We start from the raw sequence: 25103 nt of genomic DNA, 5'->3' as shown, positions 1-25103 counted from the left end.
TCCTGTTTGTGCTGCATTTGTCACAGTTTTTCAACAGTCACAAAGAGATTTTCATAGTAGCACTGTATGCTACTTGGTAACCACTGAAATTGGTCACAATGGGATCACAGGCTAGTCACTGGGCCTATGTGAACGCAGCAGTTCATTTTAGAATGAATGGCTCAACTACGCGCATTAGACTGGGGACTACTTATTTTAAAAAAAAAAAAAAAAAAAAATCCTAAAAATGAAGCAAACTCAGAAGTGGCAAAAACTGAATTCCTCTTTAAGGCCACTGATTCCAAAGCAAGTGAATCCTCACACTGCCCTGATATAACGTCTACGTTTACAGCATTAAACAACATTTACAGCCTGGTGGAAAAACAGATTTGGTCTTGGATATTTTCCGTCTTCATATGAACTCTGAGATGAATGGCTCTCTTCATTAAGTTGGACCTCTTCGTTGTGTTTGTGCTGTTGAAGACTTTGAGTATTTTTTACAGATTTTCTGTCTAATATCGTGGCTGCAAGGTGCAGACCACCCAAGATGTTTATGTTTGGTGAGTACAGTTATAGGGCAGATTTGGCTTTTTTTAGACTGTTGCTTAACCTTGATTAGCTGGTATGTGGGATTGTGTATTGCACCTGTACAGTTTATAAATTCATCTTGTTGCCCTAGCTCACTTGTGTTAGCTGATAAATTAGGACTCAGCCTTTTTTATTCATATCACAGAGGTTAAAACACAAAATATTAAAGATTCAAACATGCAGACACAGTGTGTTAGATCAATTTTTTATGATGTCTATGAAAATGCCAAACTTTCCATCAGAATTATGATGAAAATAAATTGATTTATTTTTAATATGAATTCTTCTAAGGCTCAAAGGTGCATTCCCTTTGATCGTGAGCAGGTAGCTTCCTGCTTGGCTTCTTGTCAGTGTTTGTGGTGTTAGTGTCTTTTGGAGCACTGTAATGCAGTTTTCTGTTGTCTAAAAACAGAATATGGCTCACTGTGCTTGTTTTCTTGTCCTGCTTGTTTACTTCTAATATTGAATTTCTAGCACTAATTTGCAAAAATTTGTCTTGATCTCGATCTGATGACGATCTCCCTCTTTAAGTGGGACTACACAACATTTTTATTATTATTCCATCCATATTTTTCCCCTGATCTTCCTCGCTCCACCCTCTTAACAAAACAAAAAATAAACAAAGAGAAAGAACTCATGCTGAATTAAATTAAAGCTTCCAATCCTGACTTCACCATCCACTGGGTGATGTCACATTGGCTTTGTCCATCTTTTGTTTACAGTTATGTTACGTCTGAAAAATGTTTAGTTTTATCACTCAATACATTGGCTATTTGCAGTAGGGAATAATTTGAACATACAGCAATATGATTCAACTGATTGGTAACAACTGACTTAAAATTTGAGCATCTTGGACCACTTTGAGCACTATGGAGCCACATTTTGTTGTAGCATGATGTTAAAGTAACATTTTAAACAAGAGATCTCAATAAGGGATCTGTAAGAAACTGCTGTATCTTAAAGCCTTTAAAGTCCATTTATTTAAAACATAAATGTAACACTTTAAACATTATACCGTGTTATTAAATGGAGATATTTTGGAGATGTTGTAGAAGATATGTTTGCCTTGCCTTGCTTGTTCAATTCATGTGAGTTGTTTGTGAAGCAGTACATAATGGCTTTTAATGTGAGAGTCCACTGAAAACATTTAAAGTACCTATAATTTGGTCACCATACATCAAAAAATATTTTGAGGAACATCCAATTCGTACATTCAATGATGGCAAAGCCCCATTTGTTGAAATCACAAATGTGTTTTATTTGTTCACGGCTTCCAGCATGAATGGTGTGAATGATCGGATTCAATAGGAGCGTGTTGGAAAGGTGAGACCTGCATTATTCTGCCAAACCTTCACACTGCACCCTGACATCCTCTAATGTTCACGCACAATGCCAGCTGAAACATTTTCCATTATTCAGAAATCCTGCTTCAAATGTGAGGACGGAGATAATTTCTGATCTGATGTTTTCCCTTTAAAATGAAAACAGACAAGACAGTTTTATTTTTAATGTTGTTCCTATTCCTGTTAAAACTAAATCTATTTCTTTCACCTGTACTTTAATTTCACTTGCTGACTCCAAATCTGAAAACAGTTTTTGTCTAGCACGTCCTTTTTTTTTTAGTTATGATGTTCCAAGTAGTAGACAATTACAGTGACTGGAAATAAACAGCAATGGTGTTCAGAAATTAAAAAATAAGTTTGATCTCCAGACAAGTGAAGCCAAAATATTAAAGAAGGCCTTTTTGCTGATCCTGAAATGCTGATCCTGTGAACCGATGCTTGACTGAATCAGCAGCACAGGGAGCATTCGTGCAGGTTGTCCAAAATTTTCCCGGCAGTCACAGAGCACGCAATTATGCTGAGCTTTAACATGCTGAAGACATATCAGCTAATGAGTGCCAGAATTTCACTTTTTACATTCTGAACTCAACTTTTTTTCCACCAGATCTGTCAGATTCATGTCAGTGATGAGCATGGGAAAAGAACAAGATATAAAAGGGATGGAAAAATTATATTTAATCCAAGCATGATGGGTGACTACTGTTGGGTCTTACAAAGAGAGACAGATGCACAGTACTAGTGCCTCAAACATTTTTAAGCATGCCATTTTATTTTGAGCTAAATTAAAAGAAATGCACTTCAACGAGTCATCGTTTGGCATCGTTTTGTGGTTTGTTGTCAGAATTCCAGGCATTTTAACGATATTCAAAAATGTTAAAACGCCACTAATATGTACCTAAAACATAATATATATGCATCTGTAACATTATAAAACCCTAGCTTTAGACTTAATGTTAGAAATGTCACAGATTTGCACGTAGACTCATTGCACTCTTTGTTCGGTAGTGCTAGATTTTTCCTTCAGAAGTCGCTTCATTTTTCACGGCAAGGTTTCAACATGCCTTACAGATTTTGGTCCATGATGACATCCTAGCATCACACTGGTGACTGTGGAGGCCGTTTGAGTATAATTAACTAATTTTCATGTTCAAGAAACTTGTTGAGAGAACATGGAGAGCATTATCCTGCTCAATTCAATTTTATTGATATAGTGCGAAATCACAACAATAGTCGTCTCATGGCGCTTGATAATGTAAGGTAAAGACCCTACAATAATACAAAGAACCCCCAACAAGCAAATGATCCCTGCTTTTTTTCCTGTTTGAAAAAGAAAAGAAAAAATAAACCTCTAGCACAGGGGTGGGCAATCTCAGTCCACGAGGGCCGGTGTCCCTGCAGGTTTTAGATGTGTCCTCGAACCAACACAGCTGATTTAAATGGCTAAATTAGCTCCTCAATATATCTTGAAGTTTTCCAGAGGCCTGGTAATGAACTAATCATGTGATTCAGGTGTGTAGACCCAAGGTGAGATCTAAAACCTGCAGGACACCGGCCCTCGAGGCCTGGAGTTCAAGACCCCTGAATTCTACGCCCATTTGGTATTATGGGTCCAAAGTGTGCTGAGAAAATATCCCTCACAACATTACGCCACCCCCAGCTTGAACAGTTGTTTGGCTAATTAGATATTTGCATTAACAGGCAGGTGAAGAGGAGTGCCTAATGAAGTGCCTGGTGAATGCATTTGATTACACACAAAGGTTCTAGTTAAATTATATCCTCATAATCATCAGTTTTACTCGTGACCGTAAATACAGAGGTTCATAGCACTGGACACTTCAGTCCCGACCAAAAGTGGCAAACCAACCAACCAACCAACCAACCAACCAACAGATGAATCTGACAGGGAAGCAGATCATTGTTCTCAAACAGAGAAGGAAGCAGGTATTTTCAAAGCTTTACCTCAAAGCGCTACTACAGAACAAAATTATTTGTCTCGGATGTCCCTGTAGTGGGTTTGAGTCCTGACCAGTACCTAAAATCAGAGTTATTTTAGGTGAAGATTTGGTAAATTCCATTCTTCAACAACCATGGTAGACTTAAGCATGGAGATAAACAAAGAGAAACTAAAACATCTTGTGGGATTCTAGTTACAAAGATTTGTTTTGATTCAGGGTTTGACAGTTTTCATCGCAGCAGCCTGTGGCCTCGCAGCAGCTCGGTGTGCGTGTGTGAGAGCGTTTCCACAAGCCTGGCTGCAGGAGGATGGCACAGATTAAGTACTGCTGGTTTTCACAGACAATGCAAAGCGTAGCTGTTAACACAACGCTTTTGAAATTTACATACAATGAGTGCAGTGACTGAAACAGATGGATTTAAATGCGCGCACACACACACACACACACACACACACACACACACACACACACACACACACACACACACACACACACACACTTACTTCTGCTCTGGCCCAGTTTAATTCTTCTCATTGCTCGAGCTAACTAGAATTCCTCGTACCGTTATTTCCCCGCTGGAGTTTTGCCTTCAGCAGCTCTGCGACAATGCATCCACATCCCCCAGATCCTGTGTCATGCTAGGCTTACAAACACTTGTGTCGCCTGCAGGGCTTCTAGCTTGGCTCTACCAGCTGTCACGATACGTACACAGTCTTTATAATTCAGACGCTCTCTGGTCTGCTTAGACAAACATGAAAGTTAACTGTAGCGCTTAAAGAAAACAAGACTTCTCTCTGATGTTTTCTCCGTAGAAAAAAAATAGTTTCTGTGCCAATCCTCTTGTGCTGGAATGATAAATGTTTAATTCTCTGTAGCCAAGCTATGGTTGTATAGTACATTACAAGAAACATAGCAGGAACACAAGGGGAACATCACTTTGCACGGAAAAAACCTTGTTCTGATCTGGAGTCTCTGTCACAGTTTCAAAACCAGACTCTAAAGATTTGAATGATGCAACTGTTTCTTTTTTTTTTTATTTCAGACACTTCTTTTTGTTATTTGTTTTGGCCTAAGCATTATTCAGCCCTGTATCTCAGGAATTTTGTTCTTATTGAATGATTCACAAGACACAGGGGAAAAAGTGTTACTGTTATGTAACAAGATGGAGGATAGTTAAATATATTAAACCGGCTGAACCATATCACTATTTACTAAAAGTCTACAGAGGAAATACTAGCTGTCCTTTAATTCGCTTTATATGTAAATAACAGCTGTAAATCTTTCAGTGTGACGAGCAGAGTGATCAGTTGTCAGCACACACATATTAAAGTGTCTGCTTTACCCTCCACAGGCCTGGGTATCATGACCCTGGGTCTGAGTTTAGGTTTTCTTTAACTTTTGAGGGTTTTTTTTTTTTTTTATGTGTATAATTTTATTTATTGATCTTCATTTCTTCTTGAGCATTTTTGGAACCTTTAGTTTATCTTTTAATTTAGTTTCAGCTTTATAGTTTTATTTGTTCACTGCAGTGTCTTCTGTCTCAGCCCCCTATGTCAATTTCTCTTTAACTTTATTCCTGAGTCTATTTTTCCCTGCTTAGGTAATCTCACTTCCTCTTCTATTTCAGCAGTTACCTGCCTCTGTTATCTTGTGTTTGGTTTTACTTCACCTCCTGTCTTGATTGTTTGCACCTATGTCTTGTTTTCCCCAGCAGTGTCCACTTTCATTGATTTCAATCTTGCTGTAGATCGCGGTATCTTCCCCTGAGTCTCTAAATCCACATTTAGTGGTAACTTGAACAAAATTCCGTACCAGATACAAATTTTGATGACCGTTAAGTTGAACATGACACATGAAACAAATGCAAACAGAGAATGTGACATCAGATTTTCAACCAAAGAATTTGGATTTATAATAAACCTTTTTAGAAAACCGATCTCAATAATCGCTGTAAGTGACAATGTGCATGCAAAGTTTTGTTCAGATTACCCCACCTATTAAGGCAGGAAACAGTACATATGTATATATACATACACCACAATAATTACAATATACATTTTCTGTAATTGCAGAGCATAAAAAAATAAATTCTGAAGCCATACAACCTGTCTATTGAAGTTCTTACTTTGGACATGACAGTAAATAACATGATGGACGTAGTTACTATTACATTAGCTGGTGGTTTATGAAGCCTTTAGTTTAGCAGGTTTGAAACCAGATGTGATGACTGAGATGTGGATGTGACTGCAACTCACTGACTAATGACTGACATGTCATTAATCAGTGTGAACGTCCTGAATCTAATAATGATGACTATAGTGAAGAAATTTGTCTTATTTAATTGAACCTTTCATATTTAACTGGTTGTAACATTATCTTGAACAACTGGAAAAGTTTAACTACTTTGTTTTGTTTTGTTTTTTTATCATTATACAAATGCACAAATGTCAAGGCATAATAAATCTTTCCTATTCTGTCACCCTCCTGAACACGGCCATTGCATTACATTTAAAATGAAGTATCTCAAAGTTTTTCCACCCAGCATAATTAAAGAGGCTTGAGGGACTTCACAGAGCGGCGTACACACAGAGGAGAACACGATGGATCACAGTAACTATCTGATAAGTTTCGGTGCATGTTTAGCACTTTGGAGAGCTCTGAACACATTCCTGCACCTGTCTCTGCATTTAAATGAAGTCATCAAAGATAAGCAGCACCATTAGCGACGGTTGTTAATCGCACTTTGATTACACTGGAAGGGTTCCTCTAATTCTTTGAAGCACCACGAACAACCTTGAGCCTCACTGCTGGAATTTCAAGGACGTCTTTTTTTCACAAGACAAACTCTTCAACTCCACACCGCCGGCTTAATTACCGACTAATTAAAGGAACCCATGTAGTCCAGATTTTAGAAGCTCTACAGTCAGATAGCTGCAGGAAGTTAAAAAAAAAAAAAAAAAAAGTAAATGACTAATTAACTAAATTATTATTATTTATCTGTAATTTCCACAACTCCTGAATGGACTGCCATGAAACCTTATGAAGACATTCATGAGATTCAATCTGGGACATGAGTTAACAAAATTATTTGTGGGGTACCCCCTTTTATAAAAATATTGATTTAAATATATATATTTAAAGTGTTAGTACTTTGCTGAAATGTTTCAGATCTCAAAAAAATATTTTGGGCTGGAAAAAATTAAAAGGAATGTTTTGTATGTCACAGAAAATTATTTGGAATTCCTCAAAAGTTCTTTGAAAACAAAAAAGCTCTTTATATCATTAGGTTTCTGGAAGTCAAAAAGAAACTGACGGGGACATCAAACACAAAGTATGGTACTTTAAAATTTAAAGAGTTCATGCAGCAAAACTTTGAGGTGTGGCTAAATATGTATTAACACAGAGAAAGAAACGACATGCTGACTGTGTTAAAGAAAAACATTTCAAAGTTGCTAGTGATATATTATTGCTAACATATATTGTAATATATCTATATCACGGCTAAAGCACTTCTGGATGGATGCAAACTGCATTTCGTTGCCCTGTACCTGTGACATGTGCAATGACAATAAAGTTGAATTCTATTCTATTCTATTCTATTCTATTCTGTTTAAAACAAGAGCTGTGCACATAATGGATCACTCACTCATACTTCCCTAACGTTTCTTACAGTGTGGAACTGTGTTGCATTGACCTTTAAAACAATTAATTTAATTATTTTATCACAAAAACACAGATTACTAGTAATCATTCCAGCTGAGGGGTCCACTGCGAAGATTAATGAGATACTGAGCTATGTTGAGCTTAAAGTCAGAGTTTTCTGTGCCATATCTGAATCACCGTGGTAACTTCATCATCATCATCACCTTTATTTATAAAGCACTTTAAAACAACCACAGCTGACACAAAGTGCTGTACATTGGGACTGTAAAATAAAATTACATGAGATATAAATAAAAACCAAATAAAAGAAGAGTGAAATCATTAATTAAATAACTACTTCAATTAAAAGAGAAACTAAGTCTCACTGAGGTTAAAAGCCAAGGAATAAAAGTGGGTTTTAAGACGTGATTTAAAAGTGGACAGTGAAGGGGCCTCTCTAACGTGCAAGGGCAAATTATTCCATAATTTAGGAGCCACGATAGAGAAGGCCCTTTGCCCTCTGAGCTTCCTCCTGGATCTCGGTACCTCCAGGAGCAGCTGGTCAGCTGACCTGAGAGACCGACAGGGTGTGTGGGGATGAAGAAGCTCAGAGAGGTAAGGCGGGGCAAGACTGTGAAGGCATTTAAAAACAAACATGAGAATTTTAAAATGAACTCTAAACGACACAGGCATTTTGAACCAGCTGCAGACGTGAGAGTAATGACTGACTGACCCCTGCATAAAGTGCGTTACAGTAGTCCAGGCGGGAAGAAATAAAAGCATGGATCACTGTTTCAAGGTGCTGCCTCGAAAGAAAAGATTTTACTCTTGCCAGTCGCCTTAAATGATAAAAACTGGACTTCACCACTGCTCTGATTTGGTTGTCCAATTTAAAATCACAGTCCAACTTAAAACCAAGGTCAGTAACAACAGGTTTAAAATAAACTTCCAGGGGTCCCAAATCTACAGAGGAGGACTCACAGGGACCACTGGGTCCAAACACCAACAACTCTGTTTTCTTTTCGTTAAAATTTAAAAAGTTTAGAGCCAACCAAGCTTTAATGTCATCTAGACATGTCAAGAGAGGTTTTATGGAGATGCCATCCTTCGGCTTTAGTGGTAAATAAATTTGGCAGTCATCGGCATAACAATGAAATGAGATCCCATGCCTTCTAAGGATGGAACCCAGAGGCATTAGATACAGTAAAAAGAGCAGTGGCCCTAAAATTGAGCCCTGTGGGACGCCACATGACAGAGGAACAGAAGATGATTCGGAACCGAGGAGGCTGACTGAGAAAGTTCTATCTGACAAATAAGACCTAAACCAATTAAGTACAGTGCCACCCACTACATCATTTAATCGAGAAATTAGAATATTGTGGTCTACTGTGTCAAAGGCAGCAGTCAGGTCAAGCAAGACAAGAACAACATGGTTACCGGAATCACATGCCACAAGGATGTCATTAAAAACCCTTAATAATGCAGATTCTGTGCTATGAAGGGTTTTAAAACCTGATTGAAAAACCTCAAAGATGCCATTATCATCTAGAAAATCTTTCAGTTGACTAAAAACAATTTTCTCTAAAACCTTGGAGAGTAAAGGCAGCTTGGAAATAGGCCTATAGTTCGCTAAAACTGTGTCATCAAGGCCAGGTTTCTTAAGCAGTGGCTGCACTACTGCATGTTTGAAATTTGCAGGAACCACACCAGAAGACAGACTGCTGTTAATAATGTCAAGGACATACTGTACTATACTAGGAAAAATTTCTTTAAAGAATTGTGGAGGGAAAGGATCCCGAGGGGAACCTGTGGGCTTAATATGGCGAACCACATCCTCTAAAGTGGAGAGGGTCACAAGCTCAAACTGAGTAAAGACAGCAGCGTAAGGGACAGAGACAGAGGGGTCAGAGTCAGGAGCTGTGATAAGAGCCCTGGTGGTGACAACCTTTTCAATAAAAAAGTTCAGAAAATGATTGCAAATCTCAGGAGAAACTTCCAAACAGACATTCAGGGGCATATTAAGAACAGTGTCAATGGTCCTAAATAACACACATGGGTTATGACAGTTGGAAGAAATAATATTTGCAAAATATTCCCTTTTTGCCTCTTTAACAGTGTTCTGGTAGCGATGCCAGCAGTCTTTTAGAATTTGAAATGATACATGCAGTTTATCCTTTTTCCACCTCCGTTCTGCTCGATGACATTGCCTCTTAACAGCACAAGTGCTCACATTAAACCAAGGCTCAGGTTTAGCCTTGGGCTGCCTGGTTTTTAAAGGAGCCACAGAGTCCAAGACGGTTTCACAGCAAGAATGAAACCAGGAATTAAGCTCTTCTGTGTCAGAGGAAACAAAGTCAGAAGGGCCACCGAGCTGATTAAAAGCAGCAGAAAACTGCGCAGCAGTGGAGGGGTTAATAACCTGACAGCATCGAGTAGCAGCACCAGATTTAACTGCAGTATATGTCAAACCAACGTTGAATAACACAGGCATATGATCTGAGAGTGCACAGTCACAAATCTCCAAGTTAGTGACAGGCAGACCATATGACAGGATAAGGTCCAGTGTGTGTCCGTGCTCATGTGTAGGGCAAGGCACGGACTGTACCAGGCTAAAAGAGTCAATAAGGCTTAGAAAGTCCTTTACCAGTGGCTTATCAGGACAACATACATGTATATTAAAATCTCCAACAATAAGAACACTATCATAGTTGTGCATAATCCCAGCTAAAAAATCAGAAAAGTCGTTTATGAAGTTCTTATTGTATTTCGGGGGGCGATAGATGACAGCACAGAAAACCGGGTTTGTGCGACTCACCTCAAACAAGGTAAGTTCAAGAACGAAGGCTGGAGAATGAAGGCTGTAGAAAACACTGCTTACATTTGTAATCCTTTTTGTAAACAGTCGCTGTGCCTCCACCTCTGCCTGACGTCCGTGGCGAGTTAAAATAGCAACAATCCATTGGTAAAAGTTCAGATAGAGCACTGGACTCACCAACACTCAGCCACGTCTCAGTCACACACAGAAAATCCAGATCACAGGAACTGAACAAGTCCCGAAGAATAAAAGTTTTGTTTAAAAGTGATCTGGCGTTCACAGCTTATGCCGACCGTGTGACCTAGGGACCAGGTTGGAAGTGCCATGTTTTCACTGATTCTTTTATTTCCAGTGTGTTTTAAGTTCAATACAGAATCTCTACTATATTTGTTACATGTTCAGCCAATCCTCAGTAACACCAACTGTACAACTGGCAAAAATGCTGCTTACTCCTAATGGTGCTAAAAGTCTCTCTTACACTGCTGGAGCTGAAGCTAACAGAGCTCAGAAAAAAAACTATTTTGAAAATCCATCAGTGGCATTTGTAGGGAATTTATTGCCAATAATATTCCAAACTAAAGTCTTATCCCCGTCTCCTTTCCTAGGCTACAGGAAACTTATGAATCCGAACATGCGGAGTAACACTGGATGTTTTAATGTGCAGCTATGATGTTAGGAATAAATAGCACTGAGTAGTAAAACATAACTTATTTTTCTGCTCAGCTTGCTTGTGATGCTTATGAATTCACAAGATTAACGATCTTCTCTCTCGTTTTATTTGCAGCCCCAGTGTTGCATTTTTTTCTTTATCACTGGTTCCTCTGATAATGCCTCTGATTTGAGTAGATGATGCTCAGTTGATTCATTTGTGCAGAAGAGAAGTCAAAGGATGCATCAAGCGCCTCCTTTTCCTTTTTATGTGAGCAACACAGAGCCTGAAGCAGAAAGACTGGGTTAAGAAAGAAAGTTGATAACCAATAATATGACACCTACCATCCCTGACTGGGGTTTTAGTGAAGAAAGCCTGGCTCTGTAGTACACCTTTCAGATCCACTGTTTAATCCTCACTTTATGAAATATATATATTCTCCTCCGCCAAGGAGGTTGTTTTTGGTAGGATTTGCATATGTGTCATCATGTCTGTGAAGGTTCTCAGTCATCCAGGTCATCGTAGTCAAAGGAGTTTGCAAAGAAAAGCGTCTGGACTTCTTTGAGTTGCTTGAAGACGTTTCACCTCTCATCCGAGAAGCTTCTTCAGTTCTAAGGTCAAATGGCCGAGAGTCCCAGATTTAAACCCAGTGGGAGTATCCCCCCAAGGAGGGACAAAGGACCCCCTGGTGATCCTCTAATCACATGCGCCAAGGTGTGAAAGCGGGTGTGGGACCTAATCAGCCAGGGTTTCGGGTGAGCTCATTGTGAAACCTGGCCCCACCCTATCATGTGATTTCCTGAGGTCAGATGGCCCAGGATGTGAGTGGGCGTTAAGGCGTCTGGGGAGGGAACTCAAAACTGGATTATAGATGGCAGACAGCGCTGTGCACATTGAAGAGAATGGCAACCTCAACATTGAAGTTTACCGGAAGCCCACACACACGGACCAGTACCTCCTCTTTGACTCCCATCACCCTCTGGAACACAAACTTGGAGTAATTAGGACCCTACACCACCGGGCAGAACTTGTTCCCTCTAAGCCTGAAGGGAAAAAGAAGGAACACACACATGTAAAGGAAGCACTGAAAACATGCGGTTATCCTAACTGGGCATTCATAAAGTCAGCAAAGAGGCACAGAAAAGAAGATCAGACACCAGCGAGGGAGGATAAGAAAGACAGACGCAACAACATTGTCATCCCCTATGTAGCCGGTGTATCAGAGAAACTCAGGAGAGTTTTCTCCAAGCACGACATCCCAGTGTACTTCAGACCCAGCAACACACTCAGACACAAACTGGTTCACCCGAAAGACAAAACTCCAAAACACAGACTGAACAACGTGGTGTATGCTGTACAGAGCAGCGAGGAATGCCCAGACCTCTACATTGGAGAGACCAAACAGCCACTTCACAAGCGCATGGCACAACATAGAAGAGCCACCTCCACAGGACAAGACTCAGCAGTCCACCTGCATCTTAAGGATAAAGGTCACTCTTTCGAGGATGCCAATGTTCACATATTGGACAGAGAGGACAGATGGTTTGAAAGAGGAGTGAAAGAGGCCATCTATGTCCACTGTGAGCGACCATCTTTGAACAGAGGCGGTGGTTTATGACACCAACTGTCTGCCATCTATAATCCAGTTTTGAGTTCCCTCCCCAGACGCCTTAACGCCCACTCACATCCTGGGCCATCTGACCTCAGGAAATCACATGATAGGGTGGGGCCAGGTTTCACAATGAGCTCACCCGAAACCCTGGCTGATTAGGTCCCACACCCGCTTTCACACCTTGGCGCATGTGATTAGAGGATCACCAGGGGGTCCTTTGTCCCTCCTTGGGGGGATACTCCCACTGGGTTTAAATCTGGGACTCTCGGCCATTTGACCTTAGAACTGAAGAAGCTTCTCGGATGAGAGGTGAAACGTCTTCAAGCAACTCAAAGAAGTCCAGACGCTTTTCTTTGCAAACTCCTTTGACCATATGTGTCATCATTATGTTTGTAAATGCAGCAATGGAAAAAAATTTCAATGAATTCTGACAAAACTTTGCAGGAGTGTAGAGTGAGGTCATGTTAACAATCCACTAAAATTTGACTTGCATCCACCGAGGTCTTCAAGGTCAGTTTAACAATTTATTGGTTGAAAGAAGACAAAAAGCCTTATAACCTAGAATCTATTATTATTACAACTACGGATATATTGACAACATATAGAAAGTACCATATAAAGATTTCACATTACTTTAAACTCTTCTTCAAGGTCATAAGGTCAAACTCTCATAAAATGCCTTTTATCTTGACAACTATGCTTTAAATATTACTGCCTTTGATTGTATTAGCAAAATTTTGGAAATGATACTGGTGTACGGTGATTTTAAATATTGCATTATAGTAGTATTATATCTAAACATCATGTCAAATTTGACCTCTGATCTCATGTTTACATTTCACACCTGCCTTTCTTTCAAGTTGACCCCAAAACACCTTATATGTATGTATGTAAAGAAAGTGTTGTCAAGAGAAAGTGAAATTGCTGCCTAGTTCATCCATCCATCCATCCATCCATCCATCCATCTTCTTACTCTTATCCGGGTCCGGGTTGCGGGGACAGCAGACTAAGGAGAGAAGCCCAGGCCTCCCTCTCCCCAGCCACCTCCTTCAGCTTGTCCAGGGTAACACCAAGGCGTTCCCTAGCAAGCCGAAAGGTATAATCTTTCCAGCCTGTCCTGGGTCTGCCCTGCAGGCTTCTCCCTGTGGGACATGCCTGGAACACCTCACCCAGGAGGCGCCCAGGAGGTATGCTTGTCAGATGCCCGAACCACCTCAACTGGCTCCTTCGATGTGGAGGAGCAGCGGCTCTACTCTGAGCACTTCCCGCATGGCCGAACTCCTCACCCTATCTCTAAAGGAGAGGCCAGCCACCCTTCAGAGGGAGCCATTTCTGCTCCTTGTATCCACGATCTCCTGTATCCACGATTCTTTCGATCACCACCCACAGCTCGTGATCATAGGTGAGGGTAGGGACGTAGATCAACTGGTAAATTGAGAGCTTCGCTTTTACACTCAACTCTCTCTTCATCATCACGGACTGTCTGTCAATCTCCCGCTCCTGTCTCCTGTCACTCGTGAACAAGACCCTGAGATACTTAAACACCTCCATTTGGGTCAGGAACTCATCCCTGCTCCGGAGTGAGTACTCCACCCTTTTCCAGCTGAGGATCAGGGCCTCAGATTTGGAGGTGCTGATTCTCATTCCCACCATTTCACATTCGGCTGCAAACCATTCCAGTGCGAGCTGGAGGCCATCACCTGATGAAGCCATAAGAACTGCGAAAGCAGCAATGAGATTCTGAGACAACCCAAGTGGAAGCCTTCCACCACCTGGCTACACCTAGAAATTCTGTCCATTAAATGAATGATGAATGACTGATGACAATTATGAATAGTATCGTGACAAAGGGCAGCCATTACCCACCAGAAATGAGTCTGACTTATTGCCAGCAATGCAGACCAAGGATGAAGAGCTGGTCCAGTGTTCCATGACCAGGATGAAAACCGCATTGTTCTGAGGTTCAACTAACAGACGGACTCTCTTTTCCAGCACCCTGGTATAGACTTTCCCAAGGAGGCTGAAGAGTGTGATCCCCCTATAGTTGGAACACACCCTCTGGTCCCCCTTTCTTAAAGATGGGAACCACCACTCTGATCTGCCAATCCAAAGGTACCACCCCTGATCTCCATGCAACGTTGTAGAGGCATGTCAACCCAGACAGCCCTACAACATCTAGAGCCTTCAGGAACTCAGGGGGAACCTCATCCACCTCAGGGGCCCTGCCACCAAGGAGTTGTTTAACTGCCTCAGTGACCTCACCCCCGGAGATAGACGAGTTGATTAACGAGGTCCTCGGAGTATTCCTTCCACCTTCGGCAATGGAGGTGCTGAACATGGTCCATTCTGACTTAATGTCCCTAGTCTCCCTCAGAATGCCGTTGAAGCTCTGTCGGAGGTGTGAGTTGAAGATCTTGTGAACTAGGGCCTCTGCCAGGCGTTCCCAGCGCACCCTCACAATATGTTTAGGTGCACCAGGTCTGTCCAGCATCTGACTGTTGAAGTCTCCCAGTAGGACAACGTGAGTCCCAGGTGGCGCACCCTCAAGCAGCCCACCCAGGGACTCCAAGAAGGCCAAGTACTCTGAACCGTCATTTGGCGCATAAGTGCAGACAACAGTCAGGACTCATTCCCCGACCCGAAGGCACAGAGAACAAACCCTCTCATCCACCAGGAGAAACCACAACTTACAGGCAACAAGCTGAGGGGATACTAGGATACCCACCCCAGCACGCCGCCTCTCACCAAGGGCAACTCCAGATGGAGACAGAATCCAGCCCCTCGCCAGGAGACGGGTTCACCTCAACGCAGAGCATGGGCTCTGGAACCAAACTATATCTAGCTGGTACCTCTCAACCGCATGCACTAACTCAGGCTCCTTCCCCACCAGAGAGATCATATTCCATGTCCCAAACGCTAATCTAGGTAGCCAAGGATCAGTCACTGCCTGACACACATTGCACCTGACCCCTATGGCGCCTCCTACTGGTGGTGGTCCTACAGGAGGATTGGCCCATGCACCTTTTTCAGGCTGTGTTCGGCTGATCCCCATGGACTCAGGCCCTGAGGGCACCCTCCCCGGGCCTGGCTCCAGGGCGGGGCCCCGGTAGCCCTATCCCGGGCAGGGCGAACTGTTCCCTCGATCTTCTACTCATAGGGGTCTTTTGAATCACTCTTTCTCTGGTCCCTCACCCAGGACCAGTTTACCATGGGAGACCCTACCAGGGGGCAAAAGCCCCCCAACAACATAGCCCCTGGGATCCCTGGGACACACAAACCCCTCCACCATGCAGAGGGGGCCTAGTTCATCCTATTCTTATTAATGTTGTTTACAAATCAGTAGCTATCATCTATCACCTACTCTAATATCGTGTAATTGTAATCAAAGTAAACATCTGTCATGCTACCCTTATCTGATTTTTACTGCACTACGAACTTTCTTTAAGTAATTTTAAAAGAACAAAGAAAGCAAATTAAATATGTACAAAACACAACACTATTCCCTTAAAAGTAAATAATGCTCAAAGTGAGCTGCTTTGGCAGAGGTGTGCTTCTGGTGTGCTTTTTTGTTAAATTTATTTATTTTTTTTTAATTTACACAAATAATGTTTATATCTAAACAAAATTTATTTCCAGACTGTGACTAAAAGTTATTTCTCAAATCTCAAATTACAAAGAGGTAATTTCACAGTGCAAAATAAGGTTTTGAAAAGCAAAAGAGGGGTTTTAGAAGATTTATGGCTTTATTGCTGGTCTTTTTGTTTTCCAAAAGAAAGAATATTAATATTTTAAGTGTGAATGATTGATGATTTTCCTTTTCTCTTCATTAGTTATTGTAGTTAAAAACTACAACCACTTCCTAAAATACAGCAGAGCAATCACCTACAAATTTAGTATACATACAAAGAAATTTGTGCAGTTAATCAAATGATACCACCTTCTTCTTAAGAATGAAAATGTCATTGATTCCTCCCATCAGCACCATACCTACAACAATGCTATGCGAGTCAACGCACTTGGGGTCTAATTGTATTCACAAAGCTGCCATATGCACTGCTCTGACAATGCCTGGGGCACTCTCACTTTTTGGTGCAATTGCATTTGTACGCACTGGTGAGATCAGCTGAGGCTTTTGTCGCTGTCTGTTCACTCAATGCAGCTGGGCAGATGGATCGACATGAAAATATTAAGTCTGTGTTCTCGTGGCAGATGTTGTGCACTGCTCACAACAAGACGATTTCAACCGCCCCAAGTGTTTGACCCAGGCCACAGACTGCATGCCAGCTATTGACGATTTCACTCTTTTCTGTCAGGGGAGTTTAGGAAACTTGAAAGTGTCTCTTATCTTATGGACTGCTAAGAAGCCCACTCCCTTGGAAGAAGAAAGGAGTTCCTAGTGTTAAACTAAACTCAAAGAAAAAGGACATGAGAGACCTGCATTGGACAGATCTATTCACTGAAGCTTCATCAGAAATAGTCTCAGTGGAAGAGTGGATATCAAGACGCTAAGAACAATGAGAAACAACAACAACAAGGAGAAAAGGGTGAGCTAAATTACACAATACATGGACTGAAAAAACAGTAACAGGTCTTATGAAGGAATCCAAATTTAAGTCAGGAGCAAGGTACAACACTAAGAGTTTGCAGCAATCTGTGAAAAACGGTGGAGGCTCTGTCAGGGCTGGGGAGCTTGTTAAAATGGATCCAATCATGAACCCCGTAAGTGCCATCAAATTTTTATCCACCATGTAATACAATTTGGAAAGCATTGACTAACAATGGCTTCATTTTTCAACATGACACTCTACCAATGCAGTAAATGCATACCTGGATAGAAAAAACGGACAATGGAGCACCATGGTTCATGGATTGGCCTCCCCAGAGCCCGGAGCTCAACATTATTGAAGCAGTGTCGGATCAACTTGACAGAGAACGGAACAAAAGGACATCCAACATCCAAAGAAGAGCTTTGAATGTCCTTCAGGAAGCCTGGAGAACTGTTACTGAAGACTACTTAAAGAAATTACAATAAAACTGAATAAGAGTTCAGGCTGTGTTGTCAAATACAGATGGCCATAACAAAATGACTTTGAAGCTCATTAAAACTGTACAAACTCTGGTTTTGTCTCTTATACTGTATTTCTATGGATGTTTATACAGTAAATTTCGACTACTCCACATGTTCCTGTTAAAGTATAAAGAAATGAAAGGTAGCTCAAGAGTTTGGCACAGTACTGTATATCTGTGCTGGTCTGCTTTTTGTTTCTCCTCTCTGGTTGTTTTCACTTGTTGATTTCTTTCATCTGTGTCCTGCTCTCCTGTGTCTCATCATTAACTATAGAGTTTATACACTCCTGTCTCTATTTCTTTGTGTGTGTTAGCTTGTTATGTTACATTACTTATGCTGGTTACTTTTTCCTGTGGATATTTTTGGACAATATGTGGATATTTTTGATTCTGCTTCAGTCTGATTAATTAGACTGAATCTGTATCCTGCATTTGGGGTCCTCTCTACTCATTACTGTAAGTTTACATGTTAATTAGTCCGCTGGTCATTCTGTAGGTTTGTGTGGATGTGAGAGTGAAAATTTCATCTCTATGGAAGAAAAATAGAAAAATATTTGCATAAAATAACTTTTAATAAAAACTATTTTTACATGCTTCCCAAGTTGAGTATATTCTGATTCTGTTTATGTGGCAGTAAATTAACACTCTATGTGGGCTCTGCTGTTTCTAAGCTACAAGAAATACCAAATTGTCAGTATATTTTTTAAAAAAAAAGAATTTGTGGACAGGTGATGTGCCTGGCAGCTTTGACTTAACGGATTTAATGGTCATCATGGTTTAGCTGAGATTTCAAAGGAATACCCATGTCACCTTTTAGAGGGGAAAAAAGTAATAAGAAATGAAAGGAGCGACCTCGAGGAGAAGAGCTCTGCAGAAGCACGGAGCGAGGCATTCAAGCGCCAAAGCCTGTTGCTGTCATCCACAGATAAGAGCACACGAAACACACACACACACACACACACACACACACGAGATGCTCTCTGCCCCATCTGCTCCCCCTCGGGGGATTATCGTCACCTCCAACTGAAAATCAGTTTGTCGCAGTCACATCAGTCTCCTTGGCTACGACCCGCTGTCCATTTTAACAAGCCCTTAAGGTCTCAGTGACACTGAGACAGTTTAGCTGAGGATTTAAATAAATTAAGCCTCTCTTCTTTGATATACATATATATATATATATTTAAAATGGAAACAGGGGAAGCGCCGTTTTTCCTGTTGGTCTGCAGCTCTGTGGAGTGAAGCATGACAGAGGATTGTTCGATCCTAGAAAAATGTTTAATTTTCACATGACTTAAAAAGACAGCAGCAGTGAAAGAAAGAAATGTAAAATCAAATATAAACAAGGTGAGTACAGGTAAAATTTAAGGTGCCCTTTTCACAGTTTTCTCCTTTTTTTCACTTCTGAGAAGATGTGGTGTATGGAGCTGTCTCAGCATCTTAATGAGTGAGGAACTTGATGTTCCCTCCTTTCCTGCACTTGTCACAGTTCAGTTATTGTTGAGAGGCTGAAGGATTCGGTGCAGAACATGGTGTGGGTGTGCCTGTTGTGGGGAAATGAATCTGTTTGTGCCGTCACTTTGTGGGGATCTGCCTTCCTTCTGGGGAAAACCAAGTCCTTATAGCATAGCTCATTACATTTGGAGAGCAGACTGCAGGCTCATAGTTAGAGTAAGGGTCTGGGAAAGATGAATACATGTGTGCTTCTGTTACTGTCTAATACAAAAAACAACATGAAAGCATTAACACAAAGTATTACTTCAGTACTTTGGGTTAACTGAGACACAATAGAGATTAAACAGAATTTTTTGTGCATCATATCAAAGAGACCTGAAAAGCACTCTGCATATCAGAGCGATACGTGGTGCGATGCCTGGTGCATCACCTCGTGCACTGCAGGCTGAACAACGCTTCAAGCTAAATATCGAGGAGATGCTACAACAGGCTGCTGCCGATCATCGAAATGATGACATCCGTATCTGCTACCATACAGACGTGAGCCTGTTTAGTCTGATGTGATTGCAGGCCAACACAGTGATGGCAAGATTAACCCAGGGGTCTGCTTCCAAGTTTGTTGTGCCTGGAAAAATTCCAGAAGGATTTATCCAGGAGTCATACTACTCACAAGCCTGAGAATGAAGCAGCAGCTCTGGATACACTGTCATTACACATATGAATTTGAGTGTAATCCCATTCTTAATACATAGGGTTTAATATGATTTTAACCCATCCTTGGCAGCTATAACAGCTTCACCTGTTCTGGGAAGGTTTTCTACAAGGTTTAGGAGTGCATTTATGGGAATTTGGCTCATCTGTGAGGTCAGACACTGATGTTGGAGAACATCACAATAATAACAAGAAGGTCTGGCTCACGGTCTACTTCTTTTCAGAGTTGTGCCAACCCAGATTTGTCCATCAGATGGAAAAGTGTTATTCATCACTCCTGACAGTGTAGTGGTGATGTTCTTTACACTGATGTATCCGACGCTTTGCATCTCACTTCGTGATGTAAGGCTGGGATGCAGCTGCTCGGACATGGAAACCCATTCTATGAAGTTCTCTACACACTTTTCTTAAGCTATTCTGAAGGCATCATGACTGCCCTCACTCTGTGATTTTTACATGGTCGACCACTTCGTGGATGAGTTGCTGTCATTCCCAATCATTTCCACTTGGTTATAATGCCACTAACAGTTGACTATGGAATCTTTAGTACCAAGGAGATATTCCGACTGGACTTGTTGCACAGGTGGCATCCTATCACAGGACCACACTGAGTTCACTGAGCTCCTGAGAGCGACCCATTCCTTCACAAATGTGTGTAGAAGCAGTCTGCATGCTTAGGTGCTTGATTTTATAAACCTGTGAACATGGGAGTGATTGATACATCTTAATTTAATGATTTGGATCGGTGAATGAATATTCCTTGAATTGTAGAATATCTCAGAATAGAGTATCTATTTCTAAATCTGAAACCAGCCACCCTGTTGAGGAAAAGGTTTTCAGCCACCTTTATCTGCAACCTTATTGTTTCCGCTTCCTAGACCATATGCCATGAGGGAGGGAACCTACAGTGATGGTAATTCGAAGGGTTTGCCTTCCAGCTCAGCTCTCTTCAGTACAAAGTTTGGAAAAAATGCCCGCACTAGTTCACTGGTCCCATCAAAAGGCTCTCAAAATACTTGATCACCCTTGCTTCACGCTAACCCACAAAGAGCAGTGCACCATTGTACTTGAGAGTGTTAGCCACCTAACACTGAGGGTCACATTCCAGGGAAGCCAAGGGAGCCAAAACAGAGTGAATCTCATCCCTACCCATCCTTTTTCACTGCAGTTGTTTTTGTTTACTTCAGCAACTTCCGTCAGTAAATGAGGTGAGGCCACCCCTACGTCTTCAAACTGCCTTTGAGACTGAGGACGTGCTCATCTGGTTCAGGGGCTCCTCAAAGAGCTCTTTCCACAATATTCCAGTAAGGCTCAGCAGTTCTCATCTCTGACCAAAAACTGGCCTGAGGCTGAGCCAAGCCTGCTTTTCTTATTTCCTGCTCCTGATTCATCAGACACTTTGCTAGGAGCCATCTGAAAGTCCTTCTCACTGAACTCTTCCCAGGCTTGAGAATTTGGCTCTGCCACAGCAGACGCGACAGCCCTCCTGACCTTTTTTTGGTACCCATCAGTCCTTTAATAGTTATCTAATCCAGCTGACCATTAGGTGGTGATCAGCTGACAGCTCTGTTCCTCTCTTCATGAGTGAAGAGTGTCTTGGACAATACATCAACAACACAGATCAGTGACCTTTCGGTTAAGGTTCTCCTGGATCAAGTATATTAATGCGGGACATTAATTTGTGTCTTTTCTTTTCCTTCCAATCGACACTGTTCAGATTTCTCCAGTCTCAGGATGGGACACCTCCCAGGATCCCACCCAGAGACTGCAACAAGGACGGGTATTCTGAACTGCTGTTTGGTGGATAAGCACAGACGTGATCCTCTAGCTTGGCCAGGAGCTTGTTAGTGTTGGCTTTATGTTTCTGGTCCAAAAGATACATCCAGCCTTTATACACAGTCAGTATTCAAACCGGTGAGAGGAGCGAAGAAAAAATTGATTAAAACTTTATATTATTAATTGAAAGCTTTTTGTTGGAAATTTTTTAGCTTGTTTAATATCCTGCTGCTTGCAGTAATCGGATGATTTAGGATTAATGTTTCCAGCACCTCAAGATAAAAAATGTTGGTAATTCTTAAAATCTGCACCCACCTAAACAGCCAGTACTGTAACCTCTGGTTTACTGAGACCAGAATTCACCAAATTATTGACCTTTACAAATTATATATGCATGAATAATGCCTAATCTCTGTTTGATATTTCCTTTTTTTAGGTGAATTTTATGGTGTAAAGCTATTAAAGATTTGTCCAGATGTTTCCACCTTTTGAAAAATATCTTTACTTTGTGTGTTTTTCATTGTGATTACAAAATAAAAGAATGACAAGAGCAGGAAGCAAATGAGATCTTAGCAAGAGCATCTAAATTGTACCATGTGTGCCCTTTTTTTTTTTTTGGTCATGTCTCAGATGATTTGACAGTTAATTAGAAGAACAACAATCAGACAAGCTTGTAAATAATGTGCTAGCCTGCTGTGCAAACCGCTTTAGTCTCTGAGCAGAGCGTCTCTGAGCTTTTCTCATTTCTCTGTAAATCTGAGTGTGCCATGTTGGAGAAGTCTGAAGTGGCGAACAGCTGGATTATACAAACAATGGGGAGAGGAGGGCTCATTAAACCGCAAGTCATTTGTACTTGCGGTTTTGGTTATTTAAGATGATCCAACTTGCTGCCTTTCACTGCTGCCCGCATGTGTGATTAAATTAAGGTCTAATGTCTCGTCACATTGCACCATGTTGTGATTTTAATTAAAAGTCCTCCTATTAAATATAAAAAATGTCCTGATCGCTGTTAAACTGCAGATCATCAAATACAGCAGCAGTTGGGCTATAACAAAACAATTTATGATGCCATTTTGTGAAATGTCATATTTAATTTCTCATCGCTTTAAAATGAGGCTCCGAGGCGAGGGTGTCTCATTTGGTTAAACGTCTGTTGCCTCGACTACTCTCTCCTCGTGTCCCTCCCTCACCTCCTGGTCACCTCACCTCCTCCTGACATGTCTGGTGGGAGGGGCTAAGAATGGGGAGGAGAGGAGCTGAGGATATGTGGTGTGGGAGAACTGAGAAAGGAAAGCCACTTTCAGGGCTGTGAGAGTGAAATCAAAATATTTAATACATCTGATAAACCATAACCACGGTTAGTTAACTAAAACTAAACTATAACTCAGTGTGGGAAATTGTTTTAACTGAAACATACATAAACTTTTTTTTTTTTTAATTGAAACAGTATTGTGCATTAAAAAAATATACAGGAAAACATTTTTAGTTTGTCAGGCTGGTGATGTTATGAGTTCCAGGGATGATTAGGGTTTTTCCAGTTTTCAGCATTTTTGCATTATAATTCTGCATTGTGTATTCTTGATTCCTGATTACATTGATTACATTCCTGTTATCTGTGCCTTTAGTTCCCTGACTGATTTAGTTGATGATAGGCTGTTCCCATGCTGTCCCTCCAGTCTTATTTGTGTGTTTTTTATCCTCTGTCTCTGAGTCAAGTTCGTATGTCTTACTCCTGGTTGTGGTGTTAGCCATTTCCTGTCTTATTTTGATAGTATCTCAAAATTTCTGCATCCCCTTCTCATTATCTGCAATTGGTTTCAGCTGTCCTCCCACCTGTGTCCTAGTCGCTGGTTATATTGTGTGTATTTATTGCCTCAGTCTTCCCTGGTCCTTTGTCGTGTTCTCCCTCATGGCTATTTTGTACCTAGAAGAGTCTTAGCTGTGCAATAACAGCTCCTGACCTGTTTAGTTCTGTATTTAGTTCAGCAATAAAGCTGCTTTAAAGTATTCCTCGTCTTCTGCTCCTGCATTTTGGGTCCAACTCTTGCCTGCCAAACAGCTGGTCCCTAATACCTGGTTAGATTTGTAAGCACTCTCAGTTTGAGGTGCAAATGTTTACTGAAACTGTCCTAACTCTCTGTGTTACGGCTAAAAGCTGAAGCAAACATCGAAATAATAAAAGTTCAATGTTTAAATATGATTGCAGACTATAAGCAGTGGACTGACTGTTCAATGTTGATTAGCTGGGCAAGTGCACCTACACGGATGCACGTATCACAGTACTTAATAACCGAGATAAGCAATATTATTACTGACATTTGATCAGCCTCGATCCGTATAGCGCTGCTTTTTATCTTACACAGAGTAAAGATAGAAGCGGTGGGGTATCAGGTGTGACTGTGCAGCAAATGTTTTCTATCGGGTCAACAGGAGAGCGGGATGTTGCTCAGGGCAGCAGGAATGTTTGCATGTTCGAGCTCAAGCAGCAGGAAAACTGAGCAGTGTTACATCAAAAGACACGAATCAACCTTCGGATCTTTAAGCGTGGAGACTTTCTAAGTTTACTCACGCTGACGGAAAACCCACCTTATGAGAACAGACACCCCCACATCCTCACAGTTCTTGTAGACGTGCCCCCATGTGTCCTGGATGATCTCCCTCTCGGTGTCGGACAGCGGCTCCGCGCGCTCCGGACGGTCCTCGCACTCCACCTTTCCTCTCTGCACTCCCAGCAGCTGCGGAGGTGGCGAGGGTGGCGGCGGAGACTCCCGGCGTGACATCCTCCTGCGGCGCAGCAGCCCGGAGGCTCCCAGCAGCGCCCGGGGAGGTAGGGAGCGAGGGAGGGGGGAGGGAGACGGAGAGCTGAGACCCCACGGCGGGAGCTTGGAGGAGAGACGGGATGAGAAGAGAAGTAGAGAAGAAGAGGAGGAGAGCGGGAGGAGAGAGGAGGCAGACGGCACTCAGAGCCAAGAAAAGGAAACGGAAAATGAAGCTCCGCTGCCACCCACCGAGCTCTCTCACTCCAAACTCTCACTCGCTTGTACTCCCTCTAACTAAAAACTTCTTTCTCACACTGTTCTGCTCTCTCTCTTCCCCCCTCCTCCTCCTTCCCCTTTTCCTTCCCTCTCTCTCCCACTCCCGGTGAGGGAGATGCTTGTCGGTGATGCTGATGTTGTTTTCCCGTCACTTCTCCTCTGCTTCTCTCTGATCCACTCGCTCTGGGTGGAGGAGATGAGGCGTGCTGAGGCTGTGTTGTGAGGACCTGATGGAATGAGAGCAGGGTGGGGAGAAAACAGAAGATAGAAACAGAGGGGTGGAGAGACCAGGAGAAAGGAGGGGGATGAAACAGAAGGCGAGATAGAGAGGAGCACATATCTTAGTGCATATGTGGACACATGCAAAGAGTGAGGACTCATTTATATCTACATGGTATATTTTCTTCTACATGTATCTATGGTTCAGAGACACAAAATGCCATCAAAACATGTAAATATGTGATTATTAGAGGCAGTAT

The 25103-nt window shown here is 41.7% G+C and overlaps 1 protein-coding gene across 1 annotated transcript in view; it reads right to left on the bottom strand.

The window, feature by feature from the left end:
* Positions 1 to 24851, bottom strand: part of cygb2 (cytoglobin 2) — a 40336-nt gene extending 15485 nt beyond the window's left edge. The window contains exon 1 of the mRNA XM_025907812.1: positions 24176 to 24851. Coding sequence (XP_025763597.1) covers positions 24176 to 24369 — 194 coding nt within the window. The 5' untranslated portion in view covers positions 24370 to 24851. The remainder of the gene's footprint in view (positions 1 to 24175) is intronic.
* Between the last annotated feature and the right edge of the window lie 252 nt (positions 24852 to 25103).

Source organism: Oreochromis niloticus, linkage group LG6, assembly GCF_001858045.2.
Source record: "Oreochromis niloticus isolate F11D_XX linkage group LG6, O_niloticus_UMD_NMBU, whole genome shotgun sequence".
Lineage (NCBI taxonomy): Eukaryota > Metazoa > Chordata > Actinopteri > Cichliformes > Cichlidae > Oreochromis > Oreochromis niloticus.
Note: the sequence above shows the minus strand (reverse complement) of the source record. Positions and strands in the feature narration are given on the sequence as shown.